Source organism: Chelonoidis abingdonii, chromosome 4, assembly GCF_003597395.2.
Source record: "Chelonoidis abingdonii isolate Lonesome George chromosome 4, CheloAbing_2.0, whole genome shotgun sequence".
In the NCBI taxonomy this organism is placed as follows: Eukaryota; Metazoa; Chordata; order Testudines; family Testudinidae; genus Chelonoidis; species Chelonoidis abingdonii.
The window spans coordinates 64,707,743-64,727,996 of NC_133772.1; the positions used below are offsets into that span (position 1 = coordinate 64,707,743).

General features: G+C 40.6%; 1 protein-coding gene and 1 long non-coding RNA gene across 2 annotated transcripts in view; both read right to left on the reverse strand.

The window, feature by feature from the left end:
• The window catches only part of LOC142046759 (uncharacterized), a 347,351-nt gene that overhangs the window by 89,073 nt on the left and 238,024 nt on the right, over positions 1-20,254 (reverse strand). The window lies entirely within an intron of this gene.
• Positions 4,700-20,254, reverse strand: part of SLC17A6 (solute carrier family 17 member 6) — a 49,753-nt gene continuing 34,198 nt past the window's right edge. Inside the window, exons 7-12 of the mRNA XM_032775261.1 lie at positions 19,679-19,821; positions 15,370-15,519; positions 12,571-12,703; positions 10,977-11,087; positions 8,085-8,212; positions 4,700-6,815 (exon numbers count right to left, since the gene is read on the reverse strand). Coding sequence (XP_032631152.1) covers positions 6,480-6,815; positions 8,085-8,212; positions 10,977-11,087; positions 12,571-12,703; positions 15,370-15,519; positions 19,679-19,821 — 1,001 coding nt within the window. The 3' untranslated portion in view covers positions 4,700-6,479. The remainder of the gene's footprint in view (positions 6,816-8,084; positions 8,213-10,976; positions 11,088-12,570; positions 12,704-15,369; positions 15,520-19,678; positions 19,822-20,254) is intronic.

A 20,254-nucleotide genomic window follows, 5' to 3' on the forward strand; every position in this document is an offset into this window, starting at 1 on the left:
CACCTGCTCTTAAATAGTTAATATAGAGTTGGACTAATAAATACTCAGCCTTTCAAATTCCCACATAGCTTTCACTGAAAGGAACAAAACATTTTTATCTTTCAGAACTGGTGACTTAAGACTATGATGTGATCTTTCAAACAGAACAGCTTTGAACTGTGACATTTATTCTGACTTCAGTATTTGTTCCTATTCTAAGCTTCATACCGAAGGGGGATTTCATTTTGATTCACAGATATTCTTTTGTGACTTAGAATGCAGCCTTTACCTTGAAGGTTTTTTTCTCCATATAAAGGCATTTTCATGGAATTTGCTCCACTAAATTTCATGACCACTTCTGAAGGCAGAAAGTCTTTTATGATAACTTCATCATTGCAACAAAGAGTACATGTGAACAGGAAAGGGTTTCTGCCACTGTGGCTTCAAATATAAATAGTGGTCATTAGGTTAGTGATAACATCCATGTGAAATCATTACAGAACTGCCATTAGATATAGAGGGTGGAATCCTGGCCCCACTGAAGTCAATGGCAAAACTAACTTTGACATCTATTTAATGCTGCCAATTTAAAGGCTAACTGGGACAGTGAAGACTTGTGTGACAATTCATTTCCCCTCCTTTCACCACAGCCACCAAGTCACATGTATCAGGTAAGCAGAGCAGCAGAGGAATAAAGGGAAGATTAAAAGGCAAGGCAGCAGGGCGAGTGCAACCACTAGGTGAACTGGGCAGTCACCTAGGGCACCAAGTAGTTGGGGGCGCCAAAAAACGGAGCACCGGAGAGCCAGTGTGTCGGCTTGCAGGGGTGGCGAGTCCCAGCCATGAAGGAGCCGGTGCAGCATGGGGGGAAGCAGCCCTGCAAAAGCAGTGGCACTCCTAGCGGGGAGCAGCTGTGCCCCCCTGCCTCTCTTGCCCGGGTTGTGGCCTGGCGCGCCCCGCCCCCCCGACCCCAAGGGCTCCTGCAGGCTGCAGCAGATGCATGAGGGTTGCGGTCCCTATGCGCCCCTCAGCTCCTCGCTGGCCATGCTCGGGCTCTGCGGCTCCCGCGAGCCACCACCGCTGCCCCTCCCGGAGCTCCCCGCCATCCCCTGCCTCAGCACTCTGCAGGGGAGGGGCTGCGCACGTGGCAGCCCAGCAGTGTGTTTTGCCTCCACTTGGAGCCAGTGTGTGACCGGCATGGGCATGGTAAGGGGAAGCAGAGGGAGCAGAGGGAGGGTTGGATGAGTCGGGAGTTCTGGGGGGTCCTGTCAGGGGGCAGAGAGCAATTGGATGGGGCGTGGGAGTCTGGGGGGTCTGTCTGGGGGTGGGGGGGTGGACTAAGGGTTGGTAAGGGGTAGGGTAAGGGGGACAGGTACGGTAGCGTCCTAGGGAAAGTTATGGGTAGGGGCTTTGTGTTCTCAGGAAAGGGCAGTCAGAGGGAACAAGGAACAGGGAGCCTTAGGATAGGCGGTGGGGTCTGGGCGGCAAGATAAGGGGCAGGATGTGCCCAGGAGGGGGGCTTTGGGTTTTGAGCGGGGGCAGAGTCACGGGTGTGGAAATTGGGAGGGAGTGGATGCAGGCAGGGGCTCTCCCGCTGTTCTTTTGTGATTTTGTTGAAATATGATAACTCTAGGAAATGGGGGAAGCCGCGGGCACATGGGGGGCTGGCCACTTCCACTGCCTTGCATGCTGCAGACTGCACTGCGAGCCCCCCAGGGCAATCCGCGGCACAGGCGCACAGCCCTGCAGAAGGAGTGGCGGGAGGTGCGGTTACTGCCCCACTAGCAGCGCCTGCATCGTTTCAAGGGCGTGTGCCCCCTCCGCCGCACTGGCTCCTCCATGGCTGTGCCTCGCAGTGCGAACCGCTCTGCGCTCTCCAGGCCTCAAGATGTGTCTATCCGTCCTGCCCGGAGCTGGCTGCAGCGGCCCAAGCCCAGCGAAAGTGAGTGGACTCAGAGCGCCAGAAGGCCCCCTGGGCGTGCGGATGGGGACGGGCTTATGGGATGCTGTGTACCTCCAGGAGGAATTCAGGGGGCAGGGAGGAGGCGACCTGGTCCTGGGGAGCAGCCCCTGGCTGCCGGCCCCTGGTCAAAAGGCTCTATTGGGATCTGTGCCCCCTCAATTAACCAATGGTGCAAGGGCGCACACGAGGTGGAAGTTTCTCCTAGGTGCAAAATTCCTGCACTCGCCTTGCCAACGCATGTACTTAAGCTAGGAGAGTTCAGCTGAAGTCGCTGGAACTGATTGAAAGACTGGGACTTGTGGTCTGGAATTAGCACAGTCAAAGAGAGGCGAGCGGGGGGGGGGGGTGTAAGTAATGATACTTTGTGAGGCTACAGTCTAAAACAGAGGGAGGCATACATATAATCACCAAGATGGGAAGGGAAGGGGACATGTCCCTCAATTCCCTTCTCACTTCCCTCCCAATTCTGCCGTCTCCATGCCAGGGGAGTTAAAAATGAAAAAGCTTCCCCTTTCCCTAAACATGCCCTCCTGCTGCTTAATGGTCCCCCGGATCAAACAATAGTCTGTCTCTCCCCTTCACCTCCTAGGTCACATTGCTGTTGGCTGGCTCCTGGGCATAACAGACCCCAGATCTGTAGGGAAGAAGCCTACAGCCCTTCCTCCTCCTGACCTGCTGTATAGATTTGTTTCCCCTTGCTCAGGGGACTAGAAAGCACCAGGAGGTGAGAGAAAGATTGGAGGCAGGAGACCCTGGGGATGGAGTGAGGAGAAAGTAAAAGGAAATGGAGGACTAATGAGAAATCTCAGGGAGGGGATATATCTTTTGAAGAGACAGAAAAAATCAGCTAGATGCTTTGTATGCTAACGAGTTAGTGTTAATAAAGGGCTTTGAAGATGAAAAGTGGTACATACGTTATTTTTAAATGATGGATGAATATTACAACACTGCCCAGTCTTATATATTCAGACATTCTAGAAAGTTTTGTAAAATATGCAGAACTCTTTTCAATAGTTCTAAAAAATTGGCAAACCAGAAGATATTCCAGTTCCTATAAAAATCTCCTTTAAAATAGCAGAGCTCTCCTCGTCCTGTAAAATAAGGTAATTGTTGGGTTTCTGAGTTCTGTATGGATGAATGGGGCAGTACTTAATAGATAAATTAAAGTGCCACTGTTCGAAGAAATGAGAAGATGTCAAGCTAGTAAGAAAAAATATTGCCTGAACTTAGATAAAGTATGTGATGGAAATAATTCCTGAAAATACAGAAGCTTTGAGAGAGATTGAAAACTGAGACAAGTTGATTTTTATTTTGTTAATTAGTTGCATTTTCAGAGTTGTTCACTTTCTACCATAATACCAGAGTATTCTTGGTGCTATTTATTATGCGTTCTGTATCTTTCAGCATGTTTCCGTCATGACATCCCTGACCCACAGAAGCAATTAAAGATAACTTCAAATGTTACCTGGCTCTGTGTTCTGAGAACCAGCCTAGCCTAAGAGTGGGAAAGTCTGGGACAAAAATCATTCTGCCTAATCTTTTTGCGCCCTACAATTCCTTCTGTCCTGCAGGGTAAAATCAATTGAACACCATTAAGCTCCTATTAAAAAATACCTACCCTCATTCTGGGACTTGTGGCATTTCACTGATTTCTACTGAGATTGTCTATAGACCTGTGGCTCTCAACCTTTCTAGACTACTGTACCCCTTTCGGGAGTCTGATTTGTCTTGCGTACCCTCAGGTTTCACTGGACTTAAAAACTATTTGCTTACAAAATCAGACATAAAATACAAAAGTACTGAAAAATTACTTACTTTCTCTTTTTTACCATATAATTATAAAATAAATCAATTGGAATATAAATATTTTACTTACATTTCATTGTACAGTATATAGATCAGTATGAACAAGTCATTGTCTATATGAAATTTTAGTTTGTACTGATTTCATAGTGCTTTTTATGCAGCCTGCTGTAAAACTGGGCAATTATCTAAATGAGTTGATGTATCCCCTGGAAAGACATCTGTGTATCCCCACGGTATGTGTACCCCTGGTTGAGATCCACTGCTACAGAGGGATGGATTGTAACCCTACATGCTGTACTAGCCTAGGTAAGGGGTAGAGTAGTAGAGACAGGGCAGGAAGCGGTTTCAGCTCCGTGAGTCACAATCTGAGCCCGGCTTTTCATTCATTCCAGGGGGGTAGTAAAGTGCACCAGTCTTTTTGCTAGCACAGATTACTTCCTTCTGTGTGCCAGCTTTGCAGCCCTGGCTAACATGTTTCTCCACCTGCTCCCGATCCCTCCTCCACACTCCTCATTTACCTGGGCGAGGAAGGGGGAACAATGGGCCCAGAGGCTTCAGGGGGCCTGGGGCAAAGCAATTTTGAGGGCCCCTTCCATAAAAAAAAAGTTGCAATACTATAGAATACTATATTCTCATGGGGGCTCCTGTGGGGCCTGGGGCAAATTGCCCCACTCGCTCCCCCCCCCCCCGGGCAGCCCTGAGGGGGAATAACAACCTGATAGCAGCTGCTTCTCTTACTACACATCTGTATAGATAGGTGATGTGAATAGCCCATACAGGGCTCTTTATATCTTTTTACTTCCCTGCATAGGTACACAGCAGGGCTCATGACATACCCCAGAATAAGTAATTGTAGTAATGTGATTCAAGTTGTTTATACCTCTCTGCATCCCAAACAAACAAAAAAGATTACAATATCCTTTTTTTTATATAAAAGGATAAATAGAGCATTTTATTAACACTTTTTGCAGCAACAAAAGTGACACAGTCCACGTTTTCATTAAACACAGCAAAAGCTATGGTCACATTTTACATCACTTTGAGGCACAAAGCAAAATATTTTTTTTCCCTTAAGGTCAAGGTATGATTTGCATTTAAAAAAAGAAGAAGAAACAATCCTCAAGTTGTATATTGCAATAGCAGGGCCTTCAATCACTAGCACAATACAATGAACAGATAAAAAATCCAGAATGGATTGTTACATACAATGATAATCATTTGATTTGAGTTGGGAAATGGATCACCATTGTCATTTTTAGAGCATTAAGAAGCAGTCAAGTGTTGCTAACTTTAATTTGGTTTGGTTTGGTTTGGTTTTAATCTCAACAATCCCAAATGTCTACAACAAGCATAATATAAAGGTACTATATAGACTAAAAGATTATGCACTTTATAATGCATTGCACTTATTGCTTGGTACACTAATGTTGCAATTCTTCTTGAGTTATTCTAAGAGAAGACAAGCATAATGAAAGTAGAAGTAATACTCTTCCAAATCCATCACTAGTTATTTGCCACTTTGGTTTATTTTGAGGATTGTTACTCATATTCAGCATTCATTAGAATTCTATTTGACAAATACATTTTTGAATTCAGGGCTTTGTAAAATAATAACATTTTCTATAATTACAGTATCTTCAATAAACTTTTATCTATTTATACAACTGTGCCACAGTATGACAAAATAGGAAAACTATCAAGAGAAGAAAGATGATTAAATTATTTTCTGTTTCTTTCATTTAGTTCAAAATATTCTGCAAAACAAATACATCCATTTTGTGTTGGGCTACTTGCTCCTGGTAATTTTTACTTTGGATTATCTGGTGGGGCACATATTTTTGTAGGGTATATCTTTTTCTTCTAAAGTGATTTGCAACCAGTACAAAGTAATTTACTATAACTAAAAATACGCTGAAAGTATTTCTTGCAAAGGTTGTTTTACAGTCTGCATGAAAATTCAGATTGAACATTGTATGCTGTTTTTATACTGGTTGGTAAATGTAAGGAAGAATGTGACACATACTATAATTTCATTATATTCTGTAAAGAATACAAATAAGAATTTGTGCCTAAACATTTGATATAAAACACCCAAATAAATTCCTTTATTTATCACAGAGTAGCCTGCAGCATGTAATCACAATAAACACAGTATGCCTTATTTAGTTCTTTTAGAGCATGATCCAATTCCCATTGAAGAGAACTGTATCAAACCCTTATAGACGTCTAGGACTGAATCCTTTCTTCTTGAAGAAAGTCCTTATCTTAGACCAAACACACAATCTCTACATTTTACTGAGTAAACGTGTATACTTAACACAATCAGTTTATGATCTCTTCCAATACCGTGTAACAAATATATAAGTGCATTTTTTAAAGATCAAGTAGTTTTGGCTTTCTGAACAGACTATTAGATGTGCCAACTTAGTTGGTTGTTGTGCTTTAATCCTTAATTATGAGCTTTAGCTCATGTATACTGAAAGTATCTAGTTGCCTCTATAGTTTTGACCAGTAAACCCTTAAAACTCTAATGTTTATAGAATGGATACACCCGAGTGGAGGTGATGACCTATCACAATTCATACAGATTGCACTTTAATGGTAACCTTTTTTTTAAATAGTTAGACCTTCCTGATATGTGTTTACATGTTTATACCACATTCTTTGTGTGTAAACAATCACAATGAATTTAATCACAAACACTACAAAATATATCCAATATTGAGATTTGTTATGAATAATCTTCTCTTTCCCTATGGCTGAATGAGTCTTGGACTTCCTCTTGTACAAATTCTTCTTTCTTCTCCCAACCATTTGGCCAACCACCATTGACCTGGGTCATAGCACCATAAGACTTAGTGGTACCATAATTTACGTAATTCTGAGTAATGTCCCCTGTCTCTTCATCAAGTTCATCTTCATGAATGAAACCACATTTCTCTTCACTTGTCTGTTCAGGGTCAGCCCAAGGTTGTTTCTCTCCTGAAGCAAATATGCCATAGAATATAACTCCTGCATAATGCACTAAAGCAGCAATAAGGAAGACATACTGCCATTCTTCACGTGTCTGTAAAGAAGAGTATTGCTAAGTCAAAATAGCAGCACAGACTTGATAGCTGTTCTGAACTAAAAGGGCTGATTAAGGCACTGAGGATGGAATTTTCAAAAGGGCCCAACTCCCTCAGGTTCCTCTGATAATCCTAGTCTAAAAGCTCAATTTGTACAACTGCAAGATATTTCTCTTACTTATTGGCTAACTTCTGTAAAAAATCAATGAAAAGTCACCTCCACCATCATTAATTCATATGCACAAGTTAACGAGACAAGCTAACCAAAATATCTGACCCAATACTCAGGTCTGTTTTGACTCTCTTACACTGCTAAGTGTAGTGCAAAACAATTGGAAACCCAGCATATTTTGTACCATGAGAAATATCACTATGCCTGAGGAATCCCACCTGCTGGCATCTGAGAGGAAAACAGTGTTGCTCGTGAGGTTCTGCCACCAACTACCCTAACATACGCTATGGACTGGACTGGCCCCAGTATTGAGGAAATGCAAAATCTTTGTCAAGCACTGCTCAGCTAGACCAAAGAATCTGGACTGTTGTTTCCAGTTCTAGGCCTAAATTTTGGAACCATTGAAAACTATGGGCAAACACCTATTGACATCAAAGAGGATAAGAGGGAGTCCCTATGAAAAATGTTGACCAGTTAATAAAGGAAAACATCACTATATTTCAGAGTATCATGAAACAAATGCACTGCTTCCAATACAGTCAGCTTTATTACCGCTTTCCCCAACACTATACTTGTTCTCTCTTCCATGAGTACTTTCAGTCACTAGACCGTATCCTCCTTTTGGTACTTTACTTTTAGTTATGAAAAGTTTCAAGGACTATTTGATCCGGGAATATTTTTTAAATATTGTTTTTTAAAAATGAACAAATTCATACTTGAAATAAAATTAATAGCAAGTTTGACACATATCTAAACAATTTAAATACTTGTTTGTGTGCCGGAAGGTGATGGTTTCCCTATGAAGGAACTGGTTACTTTAAGAGAGGGTAATATATATCCAAATAAAAATAGTAACGGTCTGGGAAATTCAACAGAGCTGAGGAAGCCAAGGAAGACTTCTGACTGAGGTGGCATGCAATGAAGGTTGCTCAGAGATTTCCAGGAAGTCAAAGTGCTGGATGGTTAGTGGATAAAGCCAGAAGTTAAGGGATATGGAAAGTAAGTTTAGGAATGGGTTTTGTCTTTAATACTAGTGGAATTAAACTGATCCTCTTGAATTTAATGAGAATTATTTGAAAACCACATTACAGCTTACCTTGTGCTTTGTCATTGCTCCAACAATTATAGGGCAAACCATTCCAGACAATGTCCCAACTCCATTGGAAATTCCCATTAAGATGCTGGCATACCTTGGGGCTATATCTAAATGGTTGACGTTGAATCCTGGAACACAAATACAAATGTGCATTCCCACCATAGAATGTGTCCATGACTATTTATATAGAGCCATTTTTGGAGTGCTTTACAGGAAAATGTGAAGCAAGACTAAATATATGAGACAGATTTGTGTTTTAAGTTTAAACTGAAAACAGCTTATAAAATTATAGCTATTTTTTCCCAAAAAAATCTGTTTAAAAAAAAAAAAACTCTGAGGAGGGAAATTGAACCCACAAAATGATAATGCTTTGGGGGAAGTTCTCAGATAGGGACTTGCAGTGTAATTCACATCCTTTTCATGTTGTAAACTACAGATTTTGTGGGTCACTTCCTGTTATATCCTGTGTCACTTCCTCTTCCTTTCCTCCACATTTCTCGTCTTGGTCACACAAAGCATCGTGGTAATGGCTGTTTTTGTGTGGGATGGTAAGATAAGATCAATAAAAGGAGACTATTTTAAAAAGATATCGTATTTGTTTGATTTTTAAAAAATTGTGTTTATTTCCTGCAGCTCTAACAAGCAAATTCTTTTCAAATGTAGGCTGCCACTGTTCAAAGAATCTTAGAAAGGGGAAAGTGTTTCTAAGAAGTTACAAGACTCTAAAATTCCCCCAAATAAACACCAAAAATATATGAAAACAGAATTTGAATACCAGGATCCCTAGGCAGTGGAGAAAAAGATAGATGGTGTAGGGGGGAAAACAGTTAAAAATAAAGCATAATACATCCTTTCATGGCACAATTTCTTACAGAAAGTTTGTGGTAAACACTGGATACACCACAAAATTCTCTTAGTTAGGTATTTTGTTTGTTACTAGGTTTAGAGGTGTTTTACAATGATGGAATTAAGTTATGTTTCAGCAGAAGGATAGGTCTTGCAGGATTAATGGGTTTTAATGAGTGATTTGAATAAGGAGACAGTAAAGGTTTAACATAAATTACCATGAAGGCTGTTCCAGATATAAGGACTTGTGTGCACAAAAGGAGTTAGGTGCCTAAGTCCCAGTTTTGGGACCACTGTGATGCACAAAACTTTTGCTAAAACCTCTATGCCCCTGACTTCAATCAGCACCTATGTTTTTGCAGTAAATCAGTACCTAAGCTTCTGCTTCAGGGCACGCACACTGCTGCTTCCCTCTAGGTGTCCAGTTATCTCTGTCCCTCCTAAGCCCTAGAGTGATTCACAAACAAGGGGAAGATAGTTCAGTCACCTAAATCTCATGAGGTGTCCAATCCCTGTAGGCATGCTCAGAGGATGCCTACTGAACTGGGCCTCAAGCAAACTCACACACAACATCCAACAGGAGTGAGGGGGAAGGGGAACTCCCTCATAAGTTTTAACCCAGTGGCTAAGGTACTCAGCTGGGAGGTGGACCACCACCACTCTAAAGCCCGCCAATGGCTAAGGAGGGATTTGCTTTCTCTCAAGTGAGTGTTTTAAACACTGAGCTATGAGTCTGATGTGAGAACTCCTTAGCCTCCTGTTGAACCTGTTCCATTATGGATAAATAATTAAAGACATTAAAATAGGGGGGACTGGATCCTGGGTCTCCCACATGAGTGCTTTAGCCACTATAGCAAGCTACAGAATGCTCTCTCTTGCTCTGTCTCTCTCTCTTGGCACAGAAAAAGTGAGAGCACAAATGTGAGAATGATACTATAGCCTGGTGGTTAGAGCATTCAGCAGGGAGATGAGAGATCCAGTTCCTGTGCTCCAGTGACTCTTTAATTATTTATTGAGGGTTCAACAGCAGAGACTGAGGGAGCACACCAAAATATCCCATAGCCCAATGGTTAGAGCACTAACAGGAGCCCCATTTAAATCCCTTTTCCTGCGGAAGTCGATGGGAGACTTAAACCAGGGGTCTCCCCCATCCCAGGTGAATGCTTTAGCCATTGGGTTCAAAGTTATGAGGGAGCTGCTGCTCCTCTCCCCTTCCCACGCCAGTCTCTTATTAAACCAGTGTAAGCGCCTAACTGCAAGAGAAGGTTCACAGCTGAGAATTGCTAGCAGAGATAGGTTCCTATCTCCAAGATAGGGGCAGGACTTAGCACACACCCCTGTCATCATCATCTCTCATTGGGTAGCTTAGGCAAAAGCATGCTGGCTTTTGTGAATTGTAGTCTAAGGTGCCTATGTCCTCAATTCATTGTATAGGAAATTCGGTGTCAAACTCATGCTTTGTGAATTTCTAAGCACCTAAAAGTTACGCATTGTAATGCTGAGTGTCACAATGCCTCACTCCGTTTGTGCCTCCATGGGAGAGGTTGCAAAGATGACAGTGGGAAAATGAGGCAAAGTCAGATGACTCCAGTAATGCCAAGTGCATGAGAAGGGAAGTATGAGTGCTGAGATGTAGGCAGGAATGGAGTTGTGCAGAACCTTAAAACAGAGAAAACAGCATCTGAATATGCACTACTTCAAGAAAACAATAACCAAATTTATTATTTTGTAATATACAGTAGAAACAACATGTAAAACTCAAGCTAGATTGTTAGAAGGCAGATTCCAAAGTAGAATTTACAGTAATATATTTGCATTTATCCATGTGCAGGCTATATGGGGGCAGGGAATGGAAATACTTGAGCAAATATAATATACAAGATGTTGTATTCATTGTTCTTTTCTCTGAAAATTATAATAAATAACACCAGGCTGAATCCTGAGGTTCTTACTCAATTTAATGTCACAGAGTGGAAACTGAGTGAGGACTTCATGTTTTTCTTGAGATGAAATAACTTCCCCCTATTAGCAGAAATGGTATCTTACCGGATATGGCGAATCCACTGAAGCCCACAGCGAGTACTAAGAATGAAATAGCCATTCCTTTACTATGAGAATACCCCACCACCAGAAGAAGAGTTGCTTCCATACCAAAACCTTGGGAAATAATATAAGGAAACATACATCAGCTTTAGCTGCCTATTAAAAACTGCAAGCGGTAAGGTATCAGACCTGGTATTCATTTAGAATAATGAACAGTGAAAAAACCATTATTCTTTAAATTTCATTATTTTAGAAATGCCTATTAATTAGAATTATACAACTCTTTCCCCCAAGAAAGCACGTACTTTTGCAATGTCAAATAACCTCTTTGTTCAGTGTTTGCATACCAGCTTTTGTATGTCTCTGTATGTCTCTTTTCACAGTGATCCAAATGCAGCACCGCCATTATGCAGCTGAAATTTGGCTATCTGTATTAAAGGCTGAAGTGCTGCATAGATCCTAATTGTGAATTTCATCCTCGAACTGAAGAAGCCTCACTGTAAGAGTTATATTCTCTTCTCATATGTCCAGTCACTAGAAATTGAGACTATGAGTAATGCAAAAAGCATATAACAACTTTTCAAAGGAATGCAGATGTTTACAATAGATGGCTAAAAATTACACGTACTTGGACAATTTCCCCCCCCCACACTTAATTATTCACTTAGACTCTGTCTGCAATTGTGGAGGTCAATAATGTGATAGTGTATTTATTTGTTTGTATTCAGCTATTTGAATTATATTGTTTGGTGCACACTAATTGTTGGGAAGCCCTATACCTTAATCTACTGTGATTAACTTCAAATAGCTCTAAGAAGTTTTAGACTAGAATTCTGCCTATTTCCCATTTCATACATTGTGTGAACTTTTCTTTTCTAACTCTCCCTATTAAAGCCACTGCTTTGTAATCTTTTTGTAATGGTTTCCACATGTCTACACCAGAAGGAGTTGAATTTCAGTGAGGAGAAACTGGACAGACAGGAGGAAATAAAACAAGCATTTGTAGGGGAGACATGTATGAAACCTTCATCGTAGTGTGACAACTACCATTCCTTCAGTAAAATTCTGTGTGCCCCAAAGGGCAGGAAATAAAAAAGGGAGGATCAAGGAGTGACAAAGGAGCCTGAGAAAGAAACTCTACTGGGCATCTTGTGTCAGATTTTCAAAGGTATTTGGTGCCTACAGATGTGGATAGGCCTGATAGGATTTCAAAAGCTCCTAAGCAGGTTAGTCACCAAACCCCCCTTGATTTCAATGGCACTTGGGTACTTAACCTCCTCAGACATTTTTGAAAATCTCACTAGGCACTATCTGCACCTTTAAATATCTAACTGTCCCCTTATCCCTTCTCATAATTTCTCCGGTGAGTGAAATATGAAGGAATAAGTGGACAACTTTATATCTCTGCTTGGAGATCACTTTCACTTAGTAACCACATTTGTTTAATAGCCACATCTTTATCATACAGGTAAAAGGTGAAAGTAATACTTAATATAGCCATGGCACCTACATGAACATATGCAATTTATTTATGGGCTATATTCTAAATCACATTCAAGGTATATGAGAAACTTCTACATCAGGTAGAGTGACTTACCTCCACAATTCATTATCTTTCTCACAGTAGTGGTTGAAAGAATTTGCCTGCTTCTTAGGAAATCTGCAATCTGTCCCCCGATAGGCACAATAATGGTCATCACTAAATGCGGCACAGCAGATAACATACCCACCTAAAATAATGACAAATGGGAAGTGTTGGCACCATAATAAAATATTGATTTAACATTTTCTGTAGTATCAGAAAATCAACAACTACTTAATTGATTCTCTACAAGTTCAGGGTAGGTGTTTAAAGCAGGCATCTTGATTTATTTTATTAAATGACTGAAATGTGACTATGTGTATGATTGTAACTTGCCATTTTCTTTTCTAAAGGATAGCCAAGACAAACTGGGAATCATGCACAGAACTCTAAGTACTAAACATTACAGGATACAGATCGATAGGTAAATTAAGTCAGGGGTTTCAGAACTAAAAAACATCAAGAAGCACAGATGTCCTGGATCTACATTTCTTGAACTTTCAAACTCCTGTTGAGAGTAGTGGAACTTTGTAATGTACAAGGAATCGAGGATCATGCCCAGAATACTCCATGTTTAGAAATCATATGTAATGACACACTCAGATGTAAATCAGTGGTATTTTTCTGACAATTGGCTCCATACTCACACTAAACTTGACAGAAAATCCTTCACTGAAAACACATAATAAATTATGTATGCCAAGGATAATATTTAAAATGACATTATGTTGGGGAACAGCATTTCTGCGATACCTTTTACAAAATGCTTTATGATCGAAGGCAGAAAATGATCTCCTTTTTCCATCTAAAGTGTGAAAATCTGTATTTTGCTGTAGTTTTCAAGATAGAAGTCTAATCAGATGGCCAGATTCAGCCCGGATGAAAGCAGGTGTTACTCCAATTTAGTCAGATATTTAGAATAGGAAGTAGCTACAGTATTTCAGGTACCACTATAGGATACTGTAGGTAAATGTTGGCTTTTCAGTTGCAACCACTGTCCGTAAACAAACTCCATTTGAGGGCGCTAAAATATTGGTTCTCATGAAAAAAATATTTTTCTAGGTTTACAATAGGTGGACCATTGTTTGAATATCTAGCTCTTAAAATATTTTTTGGAGATGAAATGTTAAGACTAACTCTATAAGAAATGACCATTCTATTCATATGCCCAAGAGAAGAAGTTTCTTTAGAAACATAAACTAAAAAAAAGTTCTTAGAATACCCCCAGATAGACTAATTTCCTTAACCCAGAACACTGAACAGTACATAGCTTCACATGAAGACTAATATTTAAATTTCCAGATTAATTTATCTGCTGTACTAGAACAAGGAAAACATGATAAGCAGCCATGTTGCTTGTTCATCAGTGAATGGAAAGGGCACAATGGATTTTAACTAGAACTTCTAATATTGCTTCTTCTGTGAAAAAGTTAGAAGCAGTGTTATTCCCATAGACCATTCACATTTTTCTCTGAAGCTGCAATATTGTATAATGTATATTAAGGAAGGAGTGGAATCAAAACCAGTTTTTGGAGGTGGGAAGAGAGATGATCAGAATCCAATCCTGGATCTGGACCTGAATTTCACCACTGATCCCTTTTTCTGTGTGATGGCTAAACCCAAAACTCAGTCTGAACTTTGAGAGAGGTTTTTAAGGTCAGGCCTGACAGAGCCCTGGCTGGGATGATTTAGTTGGGGTTGGTCCCGCTTTGAGCAGGGGGTTGGACTAGATGACCTCCTGAGGTCCCTTCCAACCCTGATATTCTATGATTCCATGAGAGTGAGTGATGCAGAAGTCAGATATGAATTTTGCAGCTCATGCCCATCTCTGACTTCTGAATGCCATAACATAACTGTGATTGTATCCTATAATACTGTAACAATTCTGTGGCTTCCTAGCGTTTTCTGGTTGTCAATATGCTGCACACCATAGACACTTGGACCGTCATTGTAATAACATGGATAGAGTTTAGATTTTCCTGCACCAAAACCTCAGGCCCCTACCACTTGAGCTAAAAAAAATTTCTGTTCACTCTTTGCAGCATAGGACCTAAGACACACAGGTGATAAATTATTATTCCATCTATCTAATGTGCAAATCAAGGGCCTGATCTGCTCACTGAATTCCATGGAAAGACTGCTTTGGATCAGTCAGATTGTGCCACTTATCCATGCAAGGGGTGATACATAACTCCATCAACCTCAAGGAGAATGGGAGGTGCAATTCCTGGCTGAATGCCCCAATGCATAGGGGACTGTGTAAGCTGCACCATTTTTTTTTTATTATTTATTTTTTGTATGATGCAGCTTGCTGTCCCCATTATTACCAGATCAGTGCAGGGAGGTGGAAGCGGATGGTCCTACTTTCCCCCTAACTTTCCCCACAGTCTTGGGGGCACCATGCTCTCCAGCGGGTGCACTGACAGATTGCAGTTGTGATGGGCCTTTGTGCAGTCTACATGGCTGAGGCATTTTGTCTGCTCCATCCAAACACCAGTGCAAAGTCCTGTTCCAATATGGCTCCAGACAGATCACTATAAACTATTTCCTCTTAAAAAAAATTTAGTGAGTGCACTATGTGTAAATTTAAGCCTAATCAAAAGGATACAATCCCTTTTCAGTTATGTCACTTCACTCACATATGCTGGTACATAAAAGGAATGGTGACTTTCTGCACTGGAGAGGAGCTTCAAGAATTATAAAACACGGGGAAATATGTGCATTACAATTTTTCCTCTCCAGGTAAATATCTACAGACATGATTCTTCAGTTATTGCTACTCAAAATATATGACGTTACATTATGTTTAAATACCTTGCTTATTTCAAACCCAAACACTTCTTCAAAGTAAGCAGGCTGACTAATAAGCAGCAAATAAAAAGTCCAGCTTCTACAGAAGTTTGCAACAATTATTGCATAGACAGGCATAGAAGTAAAAAATTTTTTCCATGGAGTCTTGAATTTCTGAAAGTTGAAAGAAAAGCCCAGTTAATATTTTCTTGGTTAATGATTATTAAGCTTCCCTTATCATGCATGCTATTTTAGCCACTGTTCAAGGGAACAGCTGCTTAACTTGACATGAGTAGTTCCATTGGCTTTAATGTTTATAAAGTAAAATATACGCATAAGTATGTGGAGGATCAAAGACTTAGCATAGAAACCTGAGCAAATGGTGTCTACAATAGTATTCAGTGAAGCAACTCAAATTTACTCAATACTGTCATTCATTTCCATTCTTCTTGTACAAATACTATGTACAAATCTCATTCAATCTCCACAAGTATGATTAGAACCAGTCATAAGTAATATAGCAATGTCAGGTAGTAATGCTATCATTAAAGGCAGTTGGCTTTTCCATTGTAAACTTTGGGACATATGCTCAGCTGGTGTAAATCAGCATAGCTCCAGTGAAATCACCAGCTGAGAATCTAGCTCTGTATTTTGACCCTATTTAAATTGCCTGTATAGTTTCATTATGACATTCTGGAAATTTCTTTAAACAAAGTCACAGCTGAAGCACCATTTTGTTCTAGTTTTTTAAAATAATACATTTTGACCAATGTAGGCTGATGGAGGAGGGGGATGGGAGAGAATTTAGAATTGCTGAAAGTTTACAGATTTCAACACTGCAACCCTACAGCATCCCACACCCAGATCCACAAAGGTATTTAGGCACTAAACTCCAGACTTAGGCACCTAAATCCCAATATAAGGCAATGCTGTGATCCACCAAACTCCTGCTTCACTGCTGCCAAACTCTGTAGGTACCTAAACTCACTCAGAACCTAAGTTTTCAGGGTAAATGTTCCCTCAGCACCTAAGTTTCTGCCTCTGGGTATGAGCACTGCCACCTCACTCTAGGCTTTCAAACACCTATCTCCTAGTTAAGTCCCAAAATAATCCAGGACCTAGACTTAGATTCTATTCTGCCTCCACCATTGTCTGAGGAACAGGAAACAATTTAAAGAGGGATCTCTACATATCTTTCAGGAGAGTGCTGTAACCACCAAGTTAGGGAGAATTCTGATATAGGGCTCTTTCAATTTCTGCAGAGATTACTACCCAGAGCCCCCAGCAAGATTTAAACCTTCCACCTCTGCATTCCAAGACCACAACTCTAACCTCCTGAACTACAGAGCTTTGCCTGTTGCAGCAGTTCCACTTTGGATAAAGACTTAAATAGTCACTAGGCCAGAGAGACAGAATGACTTTATAGCCTGATGGTTAGGGCACTCACCTGCTCCAATGGCTCTTTAATTAGTTAAACACATTGGAGCACTTCAACAGGAGAGTTTGAGGGTTCCCCATTAGACTATCCTATAGCTCTATGATTAACATGTGCCTCTGAGTGGTATGTGAGCTCCTTGTTCAAATCCTGGTCCTTCCTCAGGCAGAGGGGGGAATTGAGCCTTGGTTTCCTATGTTGCAGGGGAGTGCTCTAATCATTGGATTAAAAGTTATAAGGTAGGCGACACCAAAACAACTTCCTCCTCCTGCTGTAGTATGTGGAATGAATAGGTAGATACCTAACTCATTCTTACAAGAAACAACTTAGGCATTTAATTCTTGGCAGGGTTTAGGACACACTCCTCCCCTCAGCATCTCCCATTGGTTAATCTAAGTGACACCCTACCTAGTAGTGACTGTCTCTGTGCATGTATTGTATAAAGAGTCTAGGCACACAGCTCAGACTTTGTGGATCGCACGGTTGTTCCTGTGATTTTTCTAGGCATTGTGATGCTCACTATCACAACATTTAAGTCCTTCTGTTGATCCAGGCCCCAGTGACCTGAGTGGAGCTCCACATTGGCCCAGGTTTCTTCCTGTCTGTGTGGACAACTGCAGAATCTGTCCATATAGAAGTATATGGAAATTACTTTAAAGGGTGCAGCTGAGGGTAGGATTAGGTCCATTAGGTCTTGAAAACTGCCTGGTTCCAAAGGAAAGTGGTGAAATTCACTCTAATACACAGAGTATGTGCAACGCTCTGTGTACCTATTAAGTTCCGCTTACGATCCTTAGACAGGATTAAGTGAGACTTAATTGGTGATGAGGGCCTGGTGAATGCCCTGGGAAGAAAGTCATACTGCACATATCAAAAGAAATTAAGCCATTAATACAGACTAATCACTTCCAAATATAATTTTGAATCCAGTTTTAAATAATGAAAGTACAAATAAATGAAACAGGAAATCTCCAACCCAAACCTGAGCAGAATATACTGACTGCTCTTTAAATAATATTTGCACAAGCCTTAGATATTGTGTTTAGAATTTCAACCTGGAGCACATTTCTCTTATCAAGCATGAGATTTTCAAAAGCACCTATGTCATTGAAAATCACAAGTACCACTGAATTTCCAACTGGATACTACAGCTGTCAACAGTGGATCAAAGCTCAAAGGTCTTAATCATGGGAAAAGTGGCCTAAGCCTGTGCTCAATCAAGAGCAAACGGTCTGACCCAATTAGAAAACACTAATCAGTGGGAATCAGTGATAGAGGAAGGTAGGATTAGTAAGGTAGGCAGGGTAATAAAGGAGGCTAGAAAGCTAAGAAACAAATAGCAAAATCTGATTTTCCTTATTTAGCATTTGTAAAGCTATTTCTTTAAACCTTTTTAGAAATGAAAGGAATGGAAAAGTGCTCATTTTGCATGGCAGGTTTACTTAATGGCTGTTAGAAATGTCTCCATTTCATACCAGACTTCACAGGGTTCTCTGAGATGTAAACCTGTATAGGACAATGTCAAATTACACAGGGCCCAAAGGGCTGTTCATTGAAAGGATGTTTATTATAACTGGAAAGGTCCTCCTGATTCTACTGGAGTCTTTCTTCTTGAAATGAACCTTAGGTAATGAAGTTACAATTGTTTCTCAAAGCTGTAGCAAGATGAGAACTATTATCCCCCTACATCTCTGTGGTTAAGCTATATACCATGATTTAAAAATAGTTGAAGACACAGAATTGTGAGAGCTTCTCTCAGTTCAATACATAAGCTTTCAGACAAACTGAACTTAGACCAGACCAGATGGTGATGCAACCCTATCTGATTCTACTTCTCAGCATCTCACTGTGTATCCTAGTTTCTCCTCCACTTCAGCTGTTCCTCATTTTAACAGTCAAATGGTTGGGAAGGGATAGAATGGGAAGGAAACAGAAACACTGTCATCTACTCTAGATCTATAGAAACCTCATTAAGAACCCAACAGCCTCCAGGGTTTCCACATGTGGTGAGGCATTAGATCTGGAGTGGAGTGTGAGGGAAAAACACCCACTCCACAGCATGCTCCTGCTTTCTCTGAAATATCAGGAAAACTCCACAGAGACAATGTCTGATTAGGAGTTAATGCTGCTCCAAAGAGGATTAGCACCTTCAAGGTCCCTTCTATGGCAGCTAGTCTGCAACTTTGAGGGAGACAGCATGGATTCTAAAGGAATATTCTCAAAATCACTCCTAGCATAGGCCACTTTTAAACACTGATTTAAAAAAATGAACTGAAAAATGCAACAGATGTAGATTAACTGAACATCAGTGATTCCATAGCATGGTATTTCTGTTGTATTATTGTGCAAAAACGAACTCATTAGACATAAATTAGGCTATGCACCTGATATCTGTACATAGCAAGGATTGGATTGAGGTAGGGAGGGGGATGATGCAGAGGGAGCAAAAAGATCCTTTGGGAAGCTAGCAAAGAAGTGAAGGAAGCTGCAAAGGAGGGTAATTGGGGGATGGTAGCTAAAGGGATGAAAGCTTCATGAGATTTGCCAACTATGTGAAAAGGTAAGCTCAAACCCTTTTCATTTGGCATAGGCCACTTTTCTGATGATCTTGAGCTTTGATCCACTGTCGCCCTTATACAGAGCAGTCCTTTACTACATGTGTAGTCCCTTTAAAAGGAGGGAAGAGTTAGGCCTTGTATGCTTTATGTAATAGCACAAGCTATACAGACATTTCTGATGGAATTTGTTTTCTGGAGAGTTGAATTGTTTAGAATAAGTACATCTATCTTGAGTGGAGTTAACTCAATTGTTTCTTTTACCCTTTTCCTCTCCACCCAAAAACCATGCTATAATCTGATGCCACTGTATGTAAGGATAGAAATATATATATGCTCTTACTTCCATTGCACCTAAGAGGTTGGCACTCTCTCCAATGCTCTCCTCTATGTATCTACGCTCTTCGTCTGTGATCGTTGGGTGCTTTGCAGGACTCTCATATGACACCAAAAGCCAAAACATATACCAGACTATCCCAAAGCTCCCTGTTGAAAATGTAAAAGGAAGAAGGACCTTGAAAGGAAATACAAGCGCACTAAAGCAACCAACAAGGAAAAATACCGGCATATTTCATTTCAATGGCATTTGAGGTTGCCTTCTTTACAGCGTCGTTCTCACAAAGACCAGATTCCACAAACACTTCCTATTGGTGAGATGTGTTTGCCGGGTTGGGCCCATAGTGAGTCTGTCATTTCATTTCCAGAATGACTTCGCTATAAATGGAGAATCACTGAATCCTGAATAGCCACTGGTACATTTCAGTGCATGGAAACAGCTTCGGAGTTGCATTCTACCTAGAATGAAATTTCATTTCTACTTATCCTGTGTCATTGTTAGTAATTCACTACACTAACATTTTACCTGAAAAATAGAAGATTGTGGCACTGTTTCCACCACATTTCTGTGTCATTTTGAGTG